The sequence below is a fragment of the Molothrus aeneus genome, chromosome 8 (assembly GCF_037042795.1).
Source record: "Molothrus aeneus isolate 106 chromosome 8, BPBGC_Maene_1.0, whole genome shotgun sequence".
In the NCBI taxonomy this organism is placed as follows: domain Eukaryota; kingdom Metazoa; phylum Chordata; class Aves; order Passeriformes; family Icteridae; genus Molothrus; species Molothrus aeneus.
In genome coordinates, this window is record NC_089653.1 from 9,574,883 (window position 1) to 9,598,125 (window position 23,243).

At 43.4% G+C, this 23,243-nt stretch overlaps 1 protein-coding gene across 14 annotated transcripts in view; it reads right to left on the bottom strand.

Annotated features, from left to right (window-relative positions):
* Positions 1-23,243, bottom strand: part of CAMK2G (calcium/calmodulin dependent protein kinase II gamma) — a 114,016-nt gene that overhangs the window by 57,625 nt on the left and 33,148 nt on the right. For all 14 annotated transcript variants that reach the window (XM_066555132.1, XM_066555131.1, XM_066555134.1 and 11 more), the window contains exon 3: positions 4,097-4,156. In XM_066555132.1, the coding sequence (XP_066411229.1) occupies positions 4,097-4,156 (60 nt within the window). The remainder of the gene's footprint in view (positions 1-4,096; positions 4,157-23,243) is intronic.

Below are 23,243 nucleotides of genomic sequence, written 5' to 3' on the forward strand. Positions count from 1 at the left end.
TATTCAAGACATTGTAAGTTTAGCTCTGATCTTAGCAATTGCACAATTTTCAGTAGCACAACCAGCAAAGCATCTGCAAATGAAGGGTCAGGGCTATGATTGTTCTTACAGAAATCTACCTCTTTCCAGAAAAACAGGGATTAAGGGGGAAGAAGCTGTATCATTCTCTTCTACATGTTCAGAAATACATCCATGTCTAATGTCACAAGATCTATACCTAAGTGAATCACTGAACACTAAGTTGTTCTAGAAGTGGAATTTCCCACAGAGCCATAACTCTTGCCAACTTCCACAGGCACTTTATCTCTTTATGGACAGTGGGGTTTTAATGATGTTGTCTTCTGCCTCTTCTACACATCCATATCCTCAGTAATGGGTGCCTTTTTTGAAAAGAACAGATCACTGACTGATCTCTGTCCAGTTCTGCTGTATTTGATGACAATGGCTGGCAAATGTCTCTCTGGGCCAGAATGCAAAGTTCTCAAAGAGTTGTCAGAAGGAGAAAGAACAAACTGAAATTTAGGAAAAGAATACTTACTCTAGTGAAGTCTGACCAGCTATAATGACACATTCCATATCATGCATACCATAAGATGGATATCAGAAGAAAATTGCCTCGACTCAACTTTCTTTTGTCCAGACAAAAATCCCTTATTGCAACACCAAGCTTTTAGAAGGATTACTCCACTGTGATTACCTTGGCCATAATGTGCATCTAAAGACAAGCCAAACACCCAGCTACAGAGTCAAAGCCTCTAATTAGAGCTGATATTTGATGAAGGCATGTTAGGATAACTCAGAAAGCAGTCATTTAAAAACAAACCCAACATAAAATGGGAATATCACTTCTACTTTTTATCTAGAGAAATCTTTATTTTATCAGATAGCAGTGTTATGGTCATGCACTGCAGTTCAGAATCAACCGTCCTGCAGTAAATGCATTAAACCACAAATTCAACAGCGGGCTTGCTTTATATCCTGTGTACAGGCAAGAGGGAAAAGCAGCCTGCCTCACAGAGTTCTAACTTTCAGTCTTCTGCCCAGACTTGCTACAGGCTCAGGTCCCTGTTGATTTGCTGCAACACAGTTTGCAACAAAAACAGTAACAACAAAAGTTGAAATTGAAAGCAAGTGCAAAAGCTGCAGAATTCTTTTTGGTTTGTGCAGTGTTACTCACATAGCTCACACTGAGGCAACACAACAAGTACTCACTCAGAAGAGTTTACAACATGGAATGCCAGAAACTTGGTGATTACTAACTGCTAATACACATTTTGAGGAAAAAAAAAAAAACCACTATATCAGAGCAACGTTTCCCTTCCATGACAAAATAACAAGTCCAAGGAACATGGAAGTAGCAATGCATGTAGCATCTGGACTTCAGCAAGGCCTCTGACAGCATCTTACATGCTCTTTCCACAAGCAATTAAGAAAAAATGTGTATTCAGAACTAGCTGACAACAGTGTTTACAACTCATTGAGAAAAATACTCAAATTTTATCATTGTCAAACTGGAACAATGAATCAAGTGATATCTTCAAGATTTTGACTGGAGTCCAACAGTACTCAACAGTGTTATTAACTAGCTACATGATTCAATATATGGCATTGTTATCAAAGACCATATTCCTGTGGGACCTGAAACCCTTTTACACTATCAGAAGAAAAATCAAAATGGTTTTGACAAATGTGGAGAGGTGAACCCCCAGACCAGATTTCTTCTTTTTTCTGTCTTTTTAAATAAAGATAAAGGTAATATACAGTCAGTTCAATAGGGATTCTCATTTATACAGGAAAAAAAAAAGTGCTTGCCAGAAGTTTTGCAGAAACTAGTCTGGACCAATAATGTGTCAAAAAACAAATCAACAATATATGTGCATCAACAATATATTTAAATGAAAGCTTCAAAGGTTGATGTACAAAACAAACATCTTTGGTGGGACAGGTGAAGCAATTCTTTCCCCTCTGGACAACACTGACATGACCTCAGTCACGTCCAATTTTGGGCATCACATTTCTAGAAAGATATGAAGCAACTGGAGAGAGTCCAGAGAAGGAGGAGGGGGAAAAGGGAAAAAAAGGACTGGAGGTCTAGAAAATATGACATATGAGAAAAGATTGAAAGAACTGGGTTTGTTTAGTCTGAAGAAATAGACTAAAAAGAGACATGATAACAGTCTTCAAATATGTAAAAGATTGTTACAAGAAAAAAACTACTTTCCCCAGATACTCCAGATACAACTAGAAACAACAAGCTAAGAGAAAGGCAAATTATGTTTTTAATGTTTAACTAACAGAAATTGAAACATTTGAAAGACTGCCACCAGGGGCTGTGAAAGGATTAAAGGTTTTTAAGTACAAACATGCCTGGAACCAGCCAGATATAAAAGATTTTCACAGGATTGCTGAATGAACCATATGACTTCTTGAGGTCTTATTCAATGCACTTTGATTCTGTATTGTAGGCATAAAAATTGATTCCCTTATTTTTATTTGTAAGCACTCATTGAGTTTACAATGACTAGTTCCTTTTCTTAAAAGAAAATCTCTTCTTTCTAGGAAGATGGGAAATTCTCTGTAGAAAATGCAAGGGACCACTGACATTCCCCCAAAGTGTCTTTTCCAAACCACAAGAGAACAGAAGACAAGCACTGCCACTCATTACAACTGCAGAATTGAACCAGGAATGTGATATATTTCTCTCTCCATGCTGTTTACTTATAAGAGTGGTTTTCCTGTTGTGTATAAAATTTACTCTGTGAGAGGTTTGGAAAGAAAAGATGTAAGAAATTGTAAAAATGAGAGATTATGGAAGTGAAGTTAAGGTCAAAATATAAAGTGACATCACCTACTAAACTAAGTATAGCAAGTCTTACAGGGCAAATGAAATGCAATAACTAGAGTTTTAGTCAGTCTGAGTACTGCCAAGCAATAAACTTACTGGCTAATATATTCATCAGTGCAAATTACTGCAGAAGGGGGGCCCTGGTCCTCTCAAGCCATACCTATATCACAGCTACACTCAGATGCAAGAAAGCTCTTTCTGATTAAAATCTGCTGCTAGGGAACTTTGCATTAAGTCAGGTCCTGAGCTTGTGGAAATTGCTTGTTGATCACACATGGAATAGAGTAGAGATGCAAGTCCATGGGGTATGCTCTAAGGCACCTTTCCTCTCCCAGCCCTTCAGAGCAGGAGCAAATGATTACAAAGCTGAAAGTCAGAAGACCAGAGAGATGCCCTTAAAGTATTATCTCTACTGACTGATTTATGCAAAAGTAATACAAAGTAATACATCATAGTCTTCCCAGGAATTGATATTTAACTGTGGTTTGGTTAAAAGTGGCAGTTTGGTATTTCTTAATGTTTTCTTAAATAAATTAGCTCAAATCAGATTGTAGCTAGGATCCTAGAGGCTTTATTTATTTAAAAAAGCTAAAAAGAGGATTATTAATGGTCCAAGCTTCCATGGTGCTTTGGAACTAGATAAAAATCCATGCCCCCTCTCTACATTTCAGTAAATAAGTTAGGTTTTTTTATGTTGTGCCTTATTTTGCCTCCCTCTTTATTTTTAGACAAACTATTCCCTTTGCTCCAGTACTCTTTTGTTTTCCCCCCTTCAACAAAGGCAATTCAGTCTTGGTTCCTTGTTTTCAGAGTAAGTGGCCACTACAATGAGAGGAGCTGAATTATTAGCCCATGCTTGTCTCTGAGTACAGCATTTAAACTGACATGTCAGTAAAGGCCAAGGAGAACAAACAGAGTATGGATGTGGAGAAAACAAACACAACACCTCACTTCCATTGCAGAATGCCAGATGAGCAGACAAGAGTCATGCCTCACCCAAAGAGCAGGGACAGCTCTGCAGGGGGAGCAGGCAGGAACACTGCACTCTCTGGTGAACGCCTGGGGCAGGATGCTAAGGCATGGGACAGGGTTGGATGCAAAATTTGTCAGAGAGATAAACTACTGAGGTGATTTCAACTTTGACAAGCTGTTGTGAACATTCAGAATACATCTGTTCTCTTACAGCATGCTAGCTGAGACACACTGCTACTCTTGTCTCACCCCTACCCCTCTGAGCCCAAATAAATTTACCAATATTTGGATGCTTTAGAAGTCGGCAAATTCGAGCTTCACGTTCCAGTTTCTGGTGATCTGAAAGAGAATAAGAAACAAGGTGTTAGGTACCACAACTCTGAATTAAGCTCTTGCTCATATTCAACAGAGAGGGGAACACAGTGACCCAGCAGACATCCTGAAGGCTGAGAACTGCTGGAACATGTCTGTCTCCCAAAACTTCACAGGCATTTCAGGAGCGGACTATGCAGCTGAGGCTGCACAAGGACTGCCGCTCACACTACAGAGCCAGCACTAAACTGGTATTGCACCCTTTGATTCAAAGTGAGTAGCTGCAGAATGAAAGGCACTGCTCTTCCATCAGTTTCTCAAATATGCAAAGCCAGTTCCAGTGAGACCCTTTCTGGGAGGTATTCTTTCTCCAAGGCTGCAGAGTTGGAGAAAAAGTCTCAGAAGAAATAACACACATGAAATGGGAAAAGGAACTGCTTCCACTCCAAAGAAACAGTGCAAAAGAAGGGCAGAGTAGGAGGGAGAACACAGCTCCTGCTAGTGCACAGCCATCACATGAAGTAGAGAACTCTGCCAGCTTCAGTGAACTGTAAAGGTAACCATACTTCAGTACCCATGGACAGACTCGCTGGTGAAATGCTGATCACGCACTTAGGAATCTCCAGGCAAGAAATTCTGCTCAAATGCTAAGTATGCTTATTCCAGCCCAAAGGCAACATCAGTTCAAGCACGACATTCATCTGGATTAAAGAAAAATATCAAGGAGAGTAAAAAATGGTTTCTCTTCCCATGTGTGAGTTCAAGGAAAGGAGAAGGACTTAAAACAACTCTGCCTTTCTCAGCCAAGAAGCAAGGGGCTTTTTAGCCACTGAGACTTTTCACTACAGCAGTGGTTGACTCCTGAATTTACACTACAACAGCCCCTTCTTCTCCTTTGAAATGCTCACAGTGGACAAGCACAGATTGACTGAAAGGAACTGAGGGAGACAAAATATTTTAGGCAGCCCTGGCAGCTGCTAAAATATAGATGTTTGTGGATGCAGATGCCTAGAACAAGACAAGTAAGAATGTCCAGTCCTTGGACTTCTCATTCCAGCCATCTAAAGAACATAGCAAAAGGAAGTACCCGAACCTGCCCACTCTTGACAATTCCTCTCTAGCAGATCTTCAGCACAGGTGAGACTCTCTATCCCTGTGACACACAGACCTTCACAGGAGTAAGCAGGATCCTTGTCTGGTTGGACTACTCAGCCAATCACTGGCAGGAATGCAGCACCCTTTGATTTATAGGAACCCCACTGGAGACCCACTTCAACAAAGCTGCACTGCACTACTATGCCTGAAAATTGTCTGTTCAGCTACTTGGTCTCTGCACCATCTTCCCTTCTCTCTGTAAAGGAGGCTTGGGGCAATTGTTCTCTTCCCCATGAGCAGAAGACTGAGACAGAGCCAAATCTCAGCACAGAACACTTTTCTCTCCCAGGCTGGGAATAGAAGCTCAGGGCATTGCACGATTCCTGTCTTCTTTTCCACTGCTGAACTATAGAAAATGTCCCAATTAATACATTATAGGGCTGAGATGTGCTTACATCCTCATCTGCTATTGTTCAGGGATGGGGGAAGGTAAATTACTCCTTTCATCTCTCCTTCTTTCTCAGTCCTGGAAATTATTGTTGTTGTTGCATATATTTTAGAGTTCTGTGCCAGAACCACTCTCCAATAAAATACGAGGCAGCAAGAAAGCCTGGAGAGCTTCCATGCTCCTGAGGCCTTGGTGCAGTGCAAGCACTTTCTCACCTGCATTAGTTGGAAGGGGTGGGGGTGTCTTTGCTTCCCGTTTAGCAGCATCTCTCACAAATGAAGTTTTGCAGAACACAGTAGCAAAGTAACAGACAGTGCTGCACACTCTGCACTCAGGATAGATTCTTACAGCAGGACAACAGTTTAAGATAAACTATCCACAGCCTGCTTGCGTGCTTTGGCCTTGCAAATTCCCCACTTTCCCTCTCAGCTCTACTTGGAACTCCTACGGAAGGGGATCCTTCACCTGCCCAGATCACGTTGCCCTCGTGCACAGCTATACTTGCTGAGAATCTGCTCCCAAGTACAAGGACACAGAGAAGCAGGCAGCAAAAACAGCTGAGCAAAGGGGGAAGAAGAGGCAAGAGCTCACCACGTGCTATTCAGCTCCCAAGTCCTGACAGTCAGGACAGACAGCTGACAGGAGCAAGGCTCAAACAAAATGACATAACCATCAAAATGCCATGGGAGATGTAAATCAAGAGCAATTGCTCCCCTGAAATCCTACACCGTCGTGCAGAGGGAGGGGAGCTGGCAGGGCAGCTAGTGTTCATGGGCAGCAGCCACACCAGAACTTGTGACAAGAGGTCACCACCCCACACTCCATCCCTCCAGCACCACACAGCCTGGCCGGAGACCAGAGGAGGAGTACAGCACTCCGGTCACAAGGTACAGGAAACTATTTCTGGTCGGGGGGAAAGCATACCACACTCTTCTGTCTCCAGGGCAACAAAACAGGCCAACTCAAGCACAACTCACAGAGAAAAAGCACACTCCAGCCCTGGGAGCAGCAGCCTGCAGCAGTCAGCCGCCACAACTGGGAGCAGCGAAAGGTCAGGCTGGGCGGGTTTCCTGCCGCCTGCCCTACGGGATCACAGCTCCCGTTCCTGCAGGAGCACCAGCACACGGCCCAGCCAGTGGCTTGATAAACACGCCATCCCCAAAGGTCTTCAGCACCTGGTGGCCTTTGGCACGGTGTAAACACTTGACTCTTATCAAATCAGCACCAGAGTCAATTCACTACTTATGGGGAACAACCTGGTACCCAAATGCATAAGGAATAAACACAGAACCTCAATTTTCTACCTTACTCTGCTCTAACAAAGGTTTATTTCCAGCAGGAGACAAAATATCCAATATTTTTTGAGTCCAGCAGAGCAGTGAATGGGTTGGCTTTAACACTTTTCTCATACAGGATCTGTCTGAACTTTAAAATGCAATGTAGTCTTAACTGTATTAAAATAACAATTAAAAGATCCCTTCCTTACCAAGAGCTTGCAAAGAAATAATTTCTCCTCCCTCTGCCCTAAAGAAAACACTTATTTCTGCAGGTCATTTCTGGAGTGGAGGTGTTTATTCCTAATGCACAGTGGAACTATACCTCATAGCTAACAGGAACACAACAACACATCTGACCTACCTTGCAGGATTCTAGGCCTGGGATGCTAGGTTGGGCCTATTTCTCACCTTTCACAAAACTGTGGCATTCAACCAGTAATTTCCATAATCTGCCTAAAACAAAGTATATCCTTTAGAAAGCATAAAGGTTCACATTCAAGAATACAAGTGATAAATAAAGTCATACACCCACAGAAATTACTGCAAATGTTAGCTCTCCTTCCTGTTAAAATTCGGCACTGCTGTTCCAAGTCTGAATTCATCTACCTCCTGCTTCCAAATATTGGATTTCATTAAGCTCTTTTCCTGCTACGTTACAGAGCTGTCTAGCCCTGAACAATAGCTGATGCTTAAAACTTAAGTACAGGATATTACAAACACTCATCTAATATTCATTTACTGTTTTCCAGCCAAAAAAAAAAAAATCTTGCTATTTGGAAAATTATTCTATCTGCAGTCTGAAGCAATGAGTATCTACACAGACAGGAAAGTGCAGTCTATGTATCTCTTTTGCAGCAAAACTTAAAATGTAAATGCTTAAGAAGATGGTGCTTAAAAAAAGGACAAAACTTACTTGTGTTTGATACACAAACTAAAGTGTGAATATGTATTTATTTTTATCAGTCCTTTATATAGTATGATTTTTCTATCTCTGTTCAGCATGCAAACTTACATTTAACTCAAGTACCTTTAACATCATTGCCCTGCAAACATAGCACTGTCACTTCAGTGACATTACTGCTTTAGAACATACCTGATGAGAAAATGCCTTTTAAAAGAACTGGGATTTCTTTGGGATGGCTTTTGCTTTTGATTTACTTAAACAGAAAATAAGAATGGCTGTGTTAGCACACAACACAATATGCAGTCCACTCACTGAGGCAGGACTCTTCATGAACAATGGATGGGCAGAAATGGCTGTAAATCAGCACAATCAGTAAAGTCACTGCTGTAAGAAACTCTAACTGGGAAGGTGAAAACAACAACTCTGCCTGAGTACAGAGGACAGCAGACCAAAACCATCATAGTTAGTCCTGATTTTCCACAATGCATCAAACTTCAGCAGGTCTTGTGGCTAAAGCTCACTCTTTATTTAGTACACCTGCCTTAAGAAAGGAAAAAGATAAAGGAGCAGAGGATAACTTTTAGCAGCCTAAATTTTTGCCACTTTAGTGGAAAGGCAGATTCTTTCCTAAAGCAGTAAAAAGAAGCATCAAGAAAACTAACACTTAGATGTGAATCAGCTCTGTGATAAGAATCTATGTCATGAAGAAAAAAAAAAGTGTTCCTCCCTTTACAAATGCATAATATTTCTATTCTCGACTGGAATATACAATCTGGGTGCTCAATACTGCAGTCCACCTGTCTTCATCCTGCATTAGGATCATGCTCTGTCCTTGCTGTTAAAGGAGGCTTACAACTATCATTCCTGTGGGAACACATTCTAGATTACATTTCTGAGAATGGGAAGAGTCCGGAAGAAGAATCAAACTCAAAGCAATAAATTCAGTTTGATTGCTGTCATCATGCCAATTCCGGGAGATAGTCAATTGGTGCCAGCTGCTAAGATACCATTTGAGTTGCTTCAAGACAGAAATCGAATTTACATCAAATACATTTTGTAGTGTGAGACTAGTCTGAAACCTTCAGGTTCCTTCATGCTTGTTTAAATTTAAACTTCCTCTCTGAGACATTCCCAGCAAAAGAGAGTTAGCTCCCTCACCCTGCACTTCAAGACACAGACTTCGCCCCATATTCTGTCATTTTTTCCAGCAAGACTGTACTACAGAACAACTGACATGTCTCAGCATTTGCAACAGGGTAGCAGAGGACACTATGCCATACCAAACCACCACCTTAAACAGGGATACCAGCAAGCCTTAGACTGACACCACTTCCCCATCTGCAGAATTAGTAGAAACAAACATAAAAATCATCCTAGGCCTTAGGAATGACCAGAGGCTCCCATGGATTCAGTATATCCTTTCTGACAAGAGCTAGGAGCAGATGCCTAAAAAGAAATGCTAAGAAAATAAGCATATGATGACCCCTTCCTCCCTCCTTTTCATTTCAGTGTTTCTACACTGCCATTTCAAAGACCAGCTAAAATTAATAAATCTGTAGCACCATACTACTGCCATTGCAGGCAACATTTCTGAAAGCCAGAGTCTGTTTTCTAGCCTCTCAGTGCAGAATGATCCCAGTGCCACCATGTCCCAAGTGCAAGGGCAGAGGGGCTCTCACACCCAAACAGCACCTCCAGCACCTCTGTGGTAGCAACTGTGCAAGAGTCACAAAGTCACCAAGGGGAACACATGTCTGGAGCCACATGTGAGGATGAAAGAGCCAAGCTCCACTCTTCTCAGCCAGTGAAAGCTAGAGAAACAAGACAGTGGCAAAATCCTCATCTCTTGCCATCAGCTACAGACAGAAGGAGGAGGTTTAAGTGCCAACATGACACAATAAAGAAATATAAGATTTCTTTCAAGAAATGCTGGTAAACATATTTTCTGAAAGCCTTTCCTTCAGTAAAACCACTAACATCAACACCTTGTTGAAAACAACTCCGTGTGTAAAAGTGTAATATGACCCCTAACAGTACATATACACACAGATCTTAAAGACAATCTTAAGTCCACACCATCGGTCACAAGCTCTGTTTACACACACCAGTATCTGTGAACCCCTCGGTATTACCGTACAGAGAAACCAAAACAAACAAATTAAAATAAACAACCTACGTAAACTTAGCACAGTCTCTACTTTTCTCTTCAAGTAACACAGAAATTAGACTTTGAACACCACAGAGTAGAAATCAAGATGGTTTAAGTAATTCTATTTGTATCTCAAATGAGCACCCTGAAGAGTGGGCCACAGCAATTTATTCTCTTTTCCTGCATTTCATTACCTTGTACTTACCTTGCAAAGATAATCTGACTGAAGGCAGATATTAATATGTATACAACAGTGGCCAAAGCAAAAAAGCTATTAAAAATACCCAGAAGAGAGGAATCTTTTTTAAAAAGTCATAGTGGGCACCTTTGACATTGCACTTTCTACATGTGGTGTCACTCAAAGCTGCCTTTTCTATTCACGTGTATATTTCTCAGTTTATCAGCTAACAACTTGTCGAAAATTTTTCTTTGAATTATCCAGCAGGTGGACCTGGTAAAAGAAAGAGAATTCCACTTGTTTTCAACAGGAACACATACCCTGAGTATTACCTACTGCACGCCTTACAAAGCAAACCAGCAGCACACCAATGTGCACGTGAAGAGGAAGTGGGGAGCTCGAGCTCTCGCAGCCACCAGCAACTTTCCAGGAACTTCAAGAATCAAAGGAGGTCAAATTAATGAATCAGCACAGGCTCACTGCTACAGGTGAGAGTGATCTCTGTCACAATTAATGATGTGAGCAGATTAAGTGTGCTCAAGCCTAACATGCCATTCTTTGCCTACAAAGGCACAGATAAAGCCATATGAGTGTTTCACTATCTCAGAGAGTATGATAACCAGGTTCTGGCAGGTTCTCACCTCCAGAAGATCCCACAGTTTGACCAAAGCCAGCACTGCAAAGCAACACGAAATACAACTGCATGGGCATTCAGGAAGGGGAGGGAGCAAGCACCCCAGCCATCCACTGCAGACATAGTCCTTGGCTCCAAACTTAAGATAAACTCAGAATCTGGGCAAGGGAACTCCTTCTGACCTTTCTACAGCACTCAGGGAAGCATTTTGTAAACCCCTTCATGAGACATCCCTCCACACCACACACTGCCCCCTCCCCACTAGCCACAGGCTCCTGCGGCCCTGCCCTCCACACTGTTTTAAAAGCTTTACTGTTCCCAGTCTTACTCAGCAAAGTGCAATGAGCCAAGCAAAGCCCAGTGGATTCAGCTGGAAGCCCTGGTGTCAATGCAGCCACTGACAAATGAGCCAGCAGACGACTGCCTTAGGAGAGTGGAGGATACCTGCCTACAGAACAACCGACAGAAGCCAAAGCACCACTGAGACCCAGTTAGAGTCTTCAATAAAATCTGACGTGACATACATGCCATCTCACGCACGAGCCTGTTTGTGGTCCACATTTCTCAGGGCATATCAGTCTCTCTTGCTGGGAAGATAAACATCTCTCCATCTCCCCAGTCATCTTTCCCATGCCACCAGTGGGATACACAAGGCCTGTGCCAACTCTGCTTTATTCTGCTTTATTATCTGTCTTTCCCATCAAATATTTACTTTAGTTGCTAAAAACCAATGAAGAATTTCCAAGAGGCTCTGACTTGAATTTCATTCTTCCTCTTTTTTCCTGCTAACCATCACGTTTATTTCATGTCAACACAATGGAGGAAAGTCATAGAAGGAAGTGCCTTTTCAGGGTTGGTGGTGAATGGATAGGAAGGAAACATTTCAGCTCAGAGATTGCCTGCAAAGCTGTGTGCCAGATTAACACCTACAGCCACCAAGTTGGTACCTACAGTCTGCTGCAATAATTAAGAATTCTACAAACTGACCATTAAAATTACCCATCATTCACCAACTCCACCTGTTCCATTGGCTACTGCAAAGAAGGCCATTTCTTGCTTTACGAACTTCTTCCTTGCTCAGGGTGGGATGGAACACAAGGAAAATCAGTGCTGCAGTGGGAGGGCCTGGCAACCATTCCCACAGCAGCAGATTGTAGCTCCCCTCTGAAGGAATACATCCTCCAGCTGACAAGAACAAAAATGCAGCCACCTTCCTCCTAATCTGAAGCAATGAAGATCACCAACCACAAATTCTGTCAGGCTGATAGCAGCACAGCAAAGGGCACAAATATTATCTACTGTGGCCAGGGGGCATTAGTGCACCCATCATAGCCCTGACACAGGAAGAAATGTGGTGCAATTGCACACCCACTAAGAATGGTGTGATTGCCCTGCTGGCCAGCCTGGCACATTGGGGGCATTTGCTTGAAGGTCCCCACTAAGTGTGAGATGAGCATAACAGCTTATTTTAGCTCTTCTTGGGCATATTAGCTTAGTGTAATTTAAAAACTTTCAAAAGCCTATATCCCAGAGAAAAGAAGAACTGTGGGGTACAAACACAACTAGCAAAATGAATGAAGTTTTCCAAACAGAAGACGCTGAGCTCCCCAACTGTGAATGGTCAAACAAACTTCCCTTTCTTGCACCAAACCAGAACAAAAATGACTACAACTCTCTGTCATGCACATTTCAGACTGTTTCTTGCAAAGAAGACCTTCACTCAGAGTACCTGTGCAGCCCAACTCTCAAAGCCCAGCCCCTCACACCACGTGCAACAGAGCCCTCCCTTTCCTTGTGCCTGCCCCACATGCAGCACGCCCACCTCCTTCCCCGGTAAGGCTGTGGTTCAGCACATTCTGCTCCATTTTGCCTCTTGCAGCTTGCACTTTCCTCTGCAGCCCCACATCCCCCCAGTTTCAGCAACTTAGCAGGGAGACATCCTCGTTCCCTCTGATGGCAGCCCCAGCTGCACCCAGGCAGCCCCAGCCCAGCTCTCCCATCCCTAGTTTCCCATCTGCAAGGGCACCATTTTTTTAAAAAAACTGCATTTTACAAGTAAATCATGTGATCAGCTGCTAGTTTGGGTGCAGAGCCAAGAAACACTCTGGTGTATGGGGGAAGGGAGCTGATGTATTTTTTGTTTCATGTGACCAGCTTACCAGAAACTTCACTAAGACCAAGAGCAGATCCTCCACCCACACCCCTCCTTTACCACAGCCCCTTCCCCCTGACACTCTCACAGCAGAGCTGCAGAGCAAATGCACAACAGGGGAATCTGGCAGCTCACATGCTGTAGCCAACCATCAAGTCCAAAAAGAGATGGGACACCAGCTTTGCATCCCATTGGATCCACTGAAGGCAAACATTCAAGGAGCTCATCTCTCCCACCAAGGTTATGGCTCGCACACAGAGAAAGGGAGAAGTTGTGGCTTAGGAGGCGCTGAGGCAGGAGGCTGCAGCACCAATGCTAACTTGCACAAACACACCACAATATTTGGTTAGAAAGTTGAGGGGGAATGTTTTAGATCCAAGAGGCCAGCTGTAGGATATATGCTTAAATAGAGAGCATCCCAACATGCTCTCACAGAGACATGAGGAGGGGATAAGTGATTTTTTTAAAAAATCCACAGTCTAAATTTTACATGGGTTCCATATGCTTTCTGCAATGAGATGGACAGGATAATATGCATGGCAGCATCTCTTAGCTCACACAGAGCTGTACAATAATGTATTTCCTTAGGTGCCCTTTAGACACCTCTCTTGAATTGCCCCTAAACCTACACAGCACAAGCAGAGATTTGGGAAAATAGAAATTCTGGCAAATTTCTAAAAAACAGAGAATTAAATGGTGGGGGAAAAAAGTTAGAAAACAAAATATGCTCATAAATTAACAACTACTTCCATAGTATCTTTTTTTGGAGAATCTCTAGGTGTATAACAATTATTTACTCTAAGGCCAGAAAACCCTTGAAGCATGAGGTTTCTTTCTCTACCTTTAAAGAGCTGGAGAAGAAAAGTAGAGGTACTGAAACCAGAGAATGTCAGTGACAAGTCTGTGAACAAACTCAGATCTTTGGAACCTGAGCCTTTCACTATGCTGTTTTTCATCCCTCTGCAGAAAGAGAAATGAAGATAGAAACAATGCAGTTCAGATCTAATGGATTTTGAACACTCAAAGCAAAAATTGATAGGGGCAGCATTAGTACTGCTGTGATACCTCATCATGTCTCACTCTGGGAAGCCTGAAAGCTGACTTCAATGGCATGCTAGGACCTAAAAAATTTTTATTATGAGGTCTGGTGTTCAGAATTGGAAAAAAAATACTTTTCTTTTAAAAAAACACACATTTATTCTCTTTGGGAACTGCCGCCCAACAAAGACTGCATTGCACTTGACAAGAGCACAGCCTGAAAATAGCTTCGTTCACATGAAAGCTCCAGATTTGGTCAATCTGGTGTGCACAACAGTTTTAAAGTGGTCACCCTGTTCCATTACCATGCTTGCTTTCAGATTCTCAGGGAATGAGGCACCCGACTTGCACCTTTTTCCAAAAAAGCAGCTGCTATGCTACAGTTTTGATTTATTCTCTGGCTAAGTTAATTTCTTGTTTTGATCAATGTTTAATGCTCCTGGCTAGATCAGTTTAGATCTTGTTTGCCTGGAGGCATTTAATGCTGCTACATTACCGTAATACCAATTTTAAGGTCATCTACAGCTCCCCCACACCAAGTCTCTTGCTGTGATTTGGATCTAAATTATGTGGTACATTTTGGCATTGAATTGCACAGCACCACATCAAGTCAACAGACACTTACTGAATCTCAAGAGATGGTCAGATTTGCTGATTAACAGACAACACACCCAGAACATTCTCACTGATGAAGTCCACCCCACCACAAAGAAAGACTGAACAAGAGGGATTGAAACCGTCTCCCTCACGTTATCTCAGAGCACACAGTTCTGTAAATTGCTGCCTATCTGAGGCAAAAAATGAGAGGGTAAAGGGTGGTTTGTCATATGGAGAAAGAAGATGCAGTGAAACGGTTATTAAAACACTAACACTGATGTCTACAAAGGAACTTTCTCTGTTGAGATTCAGTTTTAATGAGGTGGTGGTTAAGATGTCAAGCCAACGTGTCTGAAGACCAAACCCTCTTTTGTCTACAGAACACATAAATGAGAAGAGTGGCAGAAAAATCTTCTCCACATTACCCACCAGGCAGCCTCAGATTTGACCTAAAAGGAACACTTCTGCCCTCCAAATGTTATTTCCACAAAGAGTTTGAATTTCAAATCCAATAAAGACAGCAGATCATGGTCTTGTCTATGACCAGTGCCTGAGGAGTCTTCACAGTCCAGTATGAGATCTGTGGAGCACAAAGGTGGGCTGTAGACTGCAGCACTCCCTGGTAGAAGAAGCTTCTGAACAGGCACCATTGGCAGCAGACAGCATGGTAAAAAATGTGTCCTTATGCTCACTTTTTTTGCCATCTCTACCTGGACAGCTGGTCTAGCAAAATAAGATTTGGGATCTTGCTCATCCTATCACTGAAGCTGCCATCTTTGTTTCAAGGGCAATGCTAGCAAAGGTGATTCCTGCCCCTTCCTAAGCCTCTCTCCTTTTCTTCAGTTCTTCTGTCAAGAAGGGTATCCAAATAGTGCAGTCCTCCAGCACAGCAGGCAGAGGACAACTACAGGTGTATACTGTGAAGATACTGCTGCAGCCTCAGCACAGAAATACATACCTCACAAGCTCACAGACAGCTGGGGAATGTGGAAAAAAGCAGTATGGCCCATTACCTAAAATAAATAGCTAACTAACTAGTCACCTGTGCTGTAGGACTGGTCTCTGCAGCAAAAGAGGTTCCTGGGTTCTGTGACCCAGCAGAGGAGGGGAGCAGTGGCAGAGCAAGCAGCAGTGTTCAGGACTTAGGAACAGCAAGTCTCCCAAGCTGCTTATATCTAACACAGCCAGGATCTGGAGTGACAGCAGCCAACGGGCAGGAAGGCCTAGAAAGTGTGTCCTCCAGGCCCTGGGAAATGCAAGCATAAACTGTGCTTCTAAAAGAAAAACATTAATGGCACTTGTAGACAGGAAGAGAGACAGGAGACAAAGACAACTAAAGAAGTGTCCAGAGGGAAGACAAAGCCATGTGTATGGAGCATGGGAAGGACAGAGAACCCACCAAAAGAGGCAGCATAAGGAAAATGGGATCATGTGAACTGAGAAGGCCCAACTCAGAGATGTGATTTGTTGGCCTTGGTGAATGGGAGCAAAAGGCAGCACAGTGGATGCCCAGGGCAGGCTGCTCTCCTTCATGGGCCACAACCCTCAGCAGCCTTACTGAGCATGTCACCCACAGTTCAACAGAAATTAAGTTTGGCAACTTCTGATTAGTTTAGCAACTGTTTTAATCATAAATGAATCTGTTTTTAATTTTACAATTATTTAAACAATTTCCTGTTCTTCCCACTGTACCCATATTCAGTCCTCCACCACACACTGAAACATGTTTCTCTGTGCTGGACCAAAGCCATAAGACCCTCCAGTCCTCACAGCCAAGGAGGTGCCCAGAGAGGGCACTCAGCCTAACCACAAGAGCCACCATCCAAAACAGTGACCATGCTGCTGGCGGATCAGCTCAGGAAGTTTCTGCCTCCAGCCCATTTGCTTGTTCTCACCTCCTCAGCCAAGTTCAGTGCCAGATCAGCTGTTTGGGTGACAGCCCTACGAACAGGGAAGGAGAAGAGAGCAGCAAAGGCAATTTTAAGTCTTCTCTGAAGTCAGTTAGCTTTGAAAGCAGTTGATAAAATTAACAACCCCAACAGAAACTGCCCACTGCAAACAGCAACCAAATAAAGCTGCTAGTTCCCAAATGGCTGATGACCAAGGCACAGCTGTGCCGGGTGGGGGAGGAGAGGGGGAAAGCACGCATGAATCCTCGAGTGAGTCACTCACTCCCTGCATCCCTGCTGGCCTAGATAAATGCTGCTGCCAGTCGATGATGGGTGCTGCAAACCGACTCTTAAGCCCACAGCATTCCTGCTGCTCATCTCCTGGTGGGCACAAAGCCTGCACTGAACAGCACCATCTTTGTGCAAGTGGGCAAGCAAGAGAGGTAGTCACAGTCACTATTAGGGCTCAGGTGTTCCCATTTGCCTGGGATTGACTTTTATGTCTCTTCTTGCCCTTGCTCCTGCTTTCAGGAATTGTCCCTCAAGGGCTGAGATCTCAGGCAGATGAGGATGCATTATAAAGTTTGCCCATTTAGACAAGGAAAATACTGAAAAAAGTGTGGAAGCAAATAGATGATAAAAATAGCAATAAAGACACTGTGTAGGATGTTGCTCTGAGTCCCTGCACTGGCATTAGTTTGTTTACAGTGCAGGATGCTCACTCGTACCATCTGAGCAACAAGTCCTAGTGGATCATATCAGAACTGCCTTACCTTGATGCAGAAGTTTAGGGTGAAGGCAGAATTACCCAAAGCACAAAATGCATCAGAATTAAGAGCAAATCATATCAAGTCTGTACCACGTGTAACATCTCCACTACAGATGCACCAAGGTCAGGGAACTGGTCTAAAACACTCCAGCTAGTTAGATCTCTGTAAGACAAAGCCTTAAATGCTGTAATACTGAGGCACCACAGCTGCAAATTCTGCAGTCATGTCATTCATTGTTTTAAGAATGAAGGACTTTAAGTAAGTCCTATGCCCAATGCAATCCCTGTGGCACAGTTATTGAAGTTTTAACTGTCCTCACGCCCTGAGAATGTGAGAATTTTTTTACCCTGGTTTCCCAAGTGTACAAATATACCAGAAGGAACATGGCAAGAAAAGGAAAAGAACCTCGAAGGAGCAGAGTCTCAATTAGCTGCATCTACAGCACTGGTGTACATGCTGGATGCTAAGGATTTCAGAAACAGAAGCTGGCTAGCTGATATGCATACCAAGAAAAAAAGGTCAGGCCACAAACTCCAAGTTTCAAGCTAATGATGCTACATTTTGCAATTTTCTAAATTCTACTTTCTATGTCACGCAGTTCTGAAAACTTCCCTCATGACTCTTGGCTGTGAAATTACAAGACAAATGGAACTCTGGGAAAAAACACAGTTGTACCCACAGTTAAAACTGACCAAGACTGCACTGGTGTCTCCTCCAAATCATTATCATAAGTATTTCACAGAATCCAAAGAAATAAAAGAACAGCTTATCCTTCATCTAATCTATCTTTCCCTCTGACCTGAAGAGAATGTTACAGTGATTTTCCCACTCCCTGTCACAAAAAAAAAAATCCAGTCATTTTAGATGTACCTGTAAAACTTCCTGCCTGCAACTGTTGACACATGGATGGGAGGACTACAGTGCTGCCACGCATGGTTAAAAGCAAGGAATATATGAAGAAGAGAGAGCAGCACAAGGCAGCAAGTAAGGTGCTGCACAGGGCACCCGCCTCAACCCAGGGCATGTTAACAACAAATCCTACCAAGTACCCATACCTGCAACAGCTCCATAAAGGGTCACTGATATAACTAAATACTGACAAAAGGTCAATGGATTAAACTACTTGTGCAGTCTTTATATCTGTTCCCTATGCAGGTGGAATTGTTTGAAAGCTTTGATGCCAGGTTTCTCTAATGAAACAGTCAAGACAAGATTATCTGAGCTCCTTTACTGCATTACTGAAAGTGAAGAGGAAAGAGATGCTCATTTCTACAGCCTTCAGATCAACACAGCATATAGTGAGAAACAGCAAGAGAATGGATGAAACGAGCGGTCAAGACACAAAGTACTGCCTATTGTACCCCAAGACAGCAAAGCAAACTGACTTACACTAGTCACAAGCACTCTGTCCTGTCTACAGCTGGGTACTCCAGCACACTGGTTCTTCTGAAGAACCCAATGCTGCCGCCTGTTCCAAGAAAACACCTGGCTAGCAGTGCCAATGTGCCAAAAAACAGGCTAGCCCAAGATATTGATGTATTCATGAGGCTTCTAAAATCTCCTGAAAATGCCAAGATGTCCTGCCTTAAAAAGTTCTGTCTTCCACCCAGCCCTAGCAAAGGTATCCTCAAACAGCAAATCCTTGCTTTACAAGAAAATGGTGCGGGGACTCAATGAACTATGGAGAGGCAGAGGAAAGCATCTTCCCATTATACTGAGCTCATGTAAAAGTACAGCAATGGACAAATCAACCTGTGGACTTGGAGACCTGGGAAGACTTCTTTATTTCCTTCTGTCGGTCAGCTTGGTCCATCCAATACCACTCTAAAGTAATCCCTGCTTAACTTCCCTAAGCAGATTCGTATCAACTGGCTCAGGTCCTGCTTGTGCAATTAATCACACTTTGTCATATTTAAGAGTGGCATTTCTTTAGCCCAACTCTGAAGCCTAAGGCAAGAGACTGTTCACTGAGCTGTCAAGGAGACCAAGAACTCTAGATAAAAGGTCTGTGGGAGGAGGAAGTCACTAGGAGTGTTGAACCTGTGTGGGATAAAGCAGGGGTCTATGTTCTTTGGAGAAAGAAACATTTTTAGGAGAAACAGCTTGCTGCTACCAGCAATTATGCTACCTTTTATATGGCAAATTTGTTTCCATTTCATGACAGGAGTTTGGATAAACGTGTGATTGATTCCAGCACAGATTTCTTGCTTTTGAAGTCCAAGTTTCCCCTCTTATATTCCTTCCATCTCTTTCCTTACTTCACATTTTAACCAACAGACTTGTGCTTATAAATAAACCTATTTTTCCTTTTGAAATATAAACAACAAACTCAAAAGGCCTATAGAAGAAAATCCATACTTTGGCTCTTCATAGTAAAGTCAGCAAGTAACTTCATATAAATCTTAATTTAGAAGGTACCCAAAAGACAGCTGAGGGCCACTATGGTGACCTCTGAAAGTCAGACAGGAGCGTAAGACTTGGCTATCTCCACTTGTGTGTACAGACTGGGTAATGAGAGCAGTCCTAGAGAAAGAGATCTGAGGGTCCTGGGCAGTGGCAAGCTGAACATGAGTCAGCAGTGCCCTGGCAGCCAGGAGAACCAAGTACCTCCTGGGGGCTATCAGGGACAGCATGGCCTGCAGGGCAAGGGAGGGCATTGTCCCACTCTGCTCTGCACTGGGGCCTCCTCACCTCGAGTGCTGGGGGCAGCTCTGGGCACACTTTAAGAAACAGATAAGGAGCATCCAAAGAAGCACTGTGAACATGGCAAAGGGCCTTGAGGGGAAGGCTTATGAAGAATGGCTGAGGTCACTTGGCCTGTTCAGCCTGGAGGAGACTGAGGAGAGACCCTATTTCAACTCACAGCTTCTTTGTGAGGGGAAGTGAAGGGACAGATACTGATCTTTCCTCCCTGGTGACCAGTGACAGGACCTGAAGAAATGACCTGAAGCTGAGGGGAGGTTTATGTTGGATAGGAAAAAATTCTGCACCTAGCAGGTGGTTGGACCCTAGAGCAGGTTCCCCAGGACAGTGGTCACAACACCAGCCTGACAAAGTAGAAGGAGTCTTTGGACAATGCTGTCAGGCACCTGGTGAGACTCTTGGGGATGGTCCTGTTCCATGCCAGAAGCTGGGCTTCAATGATCCTTGTGGGTGCCTTCCAGCTCAGGATATTCAGTGATTCTATGATTCACTTCTACAAGCACCCCAGAGACCTGTGAGTACAAGTGTAGGCAAGAGCAAGCAGCTAGCCTGTCACAGGAGGAGCAACTAAGGTCAGTTATAAGCTGGATATAAAGAGAGGGTGGGGAAAGGCTGCAGTGAAGACTTGGTGTCATACCAGGACAGGCAGAGAGAGCAACCAAAGAGAACAAGTCATGATTTGGTGGAGGGAAGGGCAGGATGGGAGGTGCAGAGCAAAATAGAGAGGAAAATGAGGAATAATCCTGCCTGACAAAGGACAAAAAAAAATCTGAAAAATTCTTCTTTGTAACACTGCAGTGACAGTTTAACTACTACTCTAGCAACATAGAGCACTGAGGGAAGGAAGAAATACGCTTGATGGCCTCCTCAAAAGAAAACACGTGCTCTTACCAAGTACTGCTCCTCTGTGCTCTTTCCAGAAGGTTCACAAGGCAGAGCTCGCATGGTATTTGACAGCATTAAGATATCTTTTTCTGTCCTTGCTGCCTTGAAAATAGAAATATATCTGGGATGCAAAACACCTGACCCAACTTACAAGCAGTTTTCTAGACTTCTTTTCAGAAAAGGTCAATGTGACAAAGTCAGATAGGCTTTTATGGAATCTACTTGCCAAATCCAAGACAGCACTCAAGAACATTATTGTTCCAAGTCCCTTACAGATCTGTCTCCAATGATGAATAACCTTTGAGACCATGGAGAAAATTCAGAGCAGGGTTCAGAGAACTTCTGTGTGCAATTTTTCTATTTGATATACCATTTCCACCTAAAACTAAGCTTCCTATTGAATTACAAGTCCTTCTTTTTCATAATGCATTTACCACATGAGTTGTATCTCCCTAGACATCTTGGTGAATACTGTTTCTGGTTCTTTAGGGTAGCTTGTTAGCATACTGTGTGTATCTGCGAGGGCCAGACAGCATGGCACTAGCACAGTGAGCTTTCTCCAAGAGCTTTTAGCAAGCCCACAGGCTTCCTAACCTGCAGGCTGGCAGCTGTCTGTTAGTAGAATGCCAGGAAAAAAATAGGCTGCCCCTTCACAAGGATTAGGTGTGCAATCAGGAGCAAGTGTCTGAGTACAGTCCAAATGTACAGGACTAACTGCATGCTGTCACACGTCCAACCAAAAAAATTAAAGAAAGGGTTGATTCTCCTGCTTTGTAGACATAACACAGGTTCCAATATGAGAAAGAAAGATCAGCATATGGAACAAAAAAAACACTTTAGGAGTGCACCATGACCCTCATAAAAAAACAAATACAGAAAGTACCTTCTAGAATTAAGTATCACATGAGAAAAAGGAGCAATAAGCTGCCTTTTGTAAAAGACCTGCATCACCTGCTACACCACTGATAAGAATAAAATAAAACAAGACGAAAGAGAGCTCTGAGCAACTCCATTTATATTAGTGAGATAGGAGGGGAAGGGAAAAAAAAGCCTTCATTAGTCACTGATAGGACTGAGAGGACAAGTTGCATTTACAAAGAGTGCATTAGTTATCCACTGTTTTTTTTTTTCCAGAGGAAGCTGAGGAGGGCTCTACCTTCCCAGCTTCCATGGGAGACAAGGCCTCCGTGCCCCAAAGTGCAGCTGCTGCACATTTCCTTCCAGAAAGTGCTCATAATGGCACGAGGTCTCCATATCCCTTCATCTAGGCACTGCCTTCTGCTCTCTCACAGACACTGACTAGCAAGATGCAGCTGGAAAATGGATCCTTCCAACTGGCATTGGCCCACACTGTCTCAAGGCTTGGTCTGTTAAACACACATCAAAACAGCACCGCCAGCTCTGGTGGGAGGAAGACGCAGGAAAATCCTGAGGCTGCAGCTTCTCTAGTAGCTGTCACTGTTCTCATGAAAGCTCGTCCACAAAGGAAGAGTGCAAGGCAAGCAATTCAGATGTTTTGAAAAGACAGCCACTCCTCTTTTCCTGCCTAAAGTTGCAGCATGCTGCAGAAAGCCCAAAATACACAGAGACTCTCCCCTAGCCAGGGCAGTTTGAGGTGTCTGAACTACACTGTACTTCTGCATGGCTTCTGTGCCTGCTCCAGCTTTCTGAGCACACCTTATCCCCAGCAGCCAGACAGGAATCATCTCTTCTTGCACACCTTCTTGTTCTATGTTGGCTACAGCCAGCAAGGAAGGCTGCAGCAAGAAGGAGATGCCTCTCAGCATGAAGGGAGCACCAAGGAAATGCTGCTGCTGTGCTTCACCAGCACCTGCAGAGAGGCTAGCATTCCAGAGGGCTGGAGGGTCAGGCAGGCTGAGGAATGCAAGAATAGTCACAGAGTAAGTATGCTGTCCCTTCAAATGTTGAGCTGTTATCAACTGTTCAAGAGTTTCTGAGCTGGGGGGAAATCTGCCTCCAGTTCACATGAGCAATTCTAGGAAGTTCTCAAATTCCTGAGATGAGGGCTGCCAGCTCAGTGCATGTTTTACTGCTACTATACCAAAAACCTGTTCATTCCTGCTAAAAAAAAAAAAAACAAAAAAACCAAAACCAACAAACAAACACAAAAATCAAACCTGTAACCACACTCTAGTCTGCCTTTGTAACAGTGATTTTGCTGCCTCCTTCCCCTGCCCAGCCACTCATTCATCTTCACACAAAACAGCAAAGGGATTATGCAGATGTTGCTTTGCTATCCTGACCTTCTTAACCTATGCCCACATGCCATCAGTGATGTTGTGCGTCCACTGTCCCTTCAACCATACGTCAGAGGCTAATTCCCTTCTGGCTGTACCCTCATTCAGAAGCTGGATGATAATTCTCATCTCCTGCC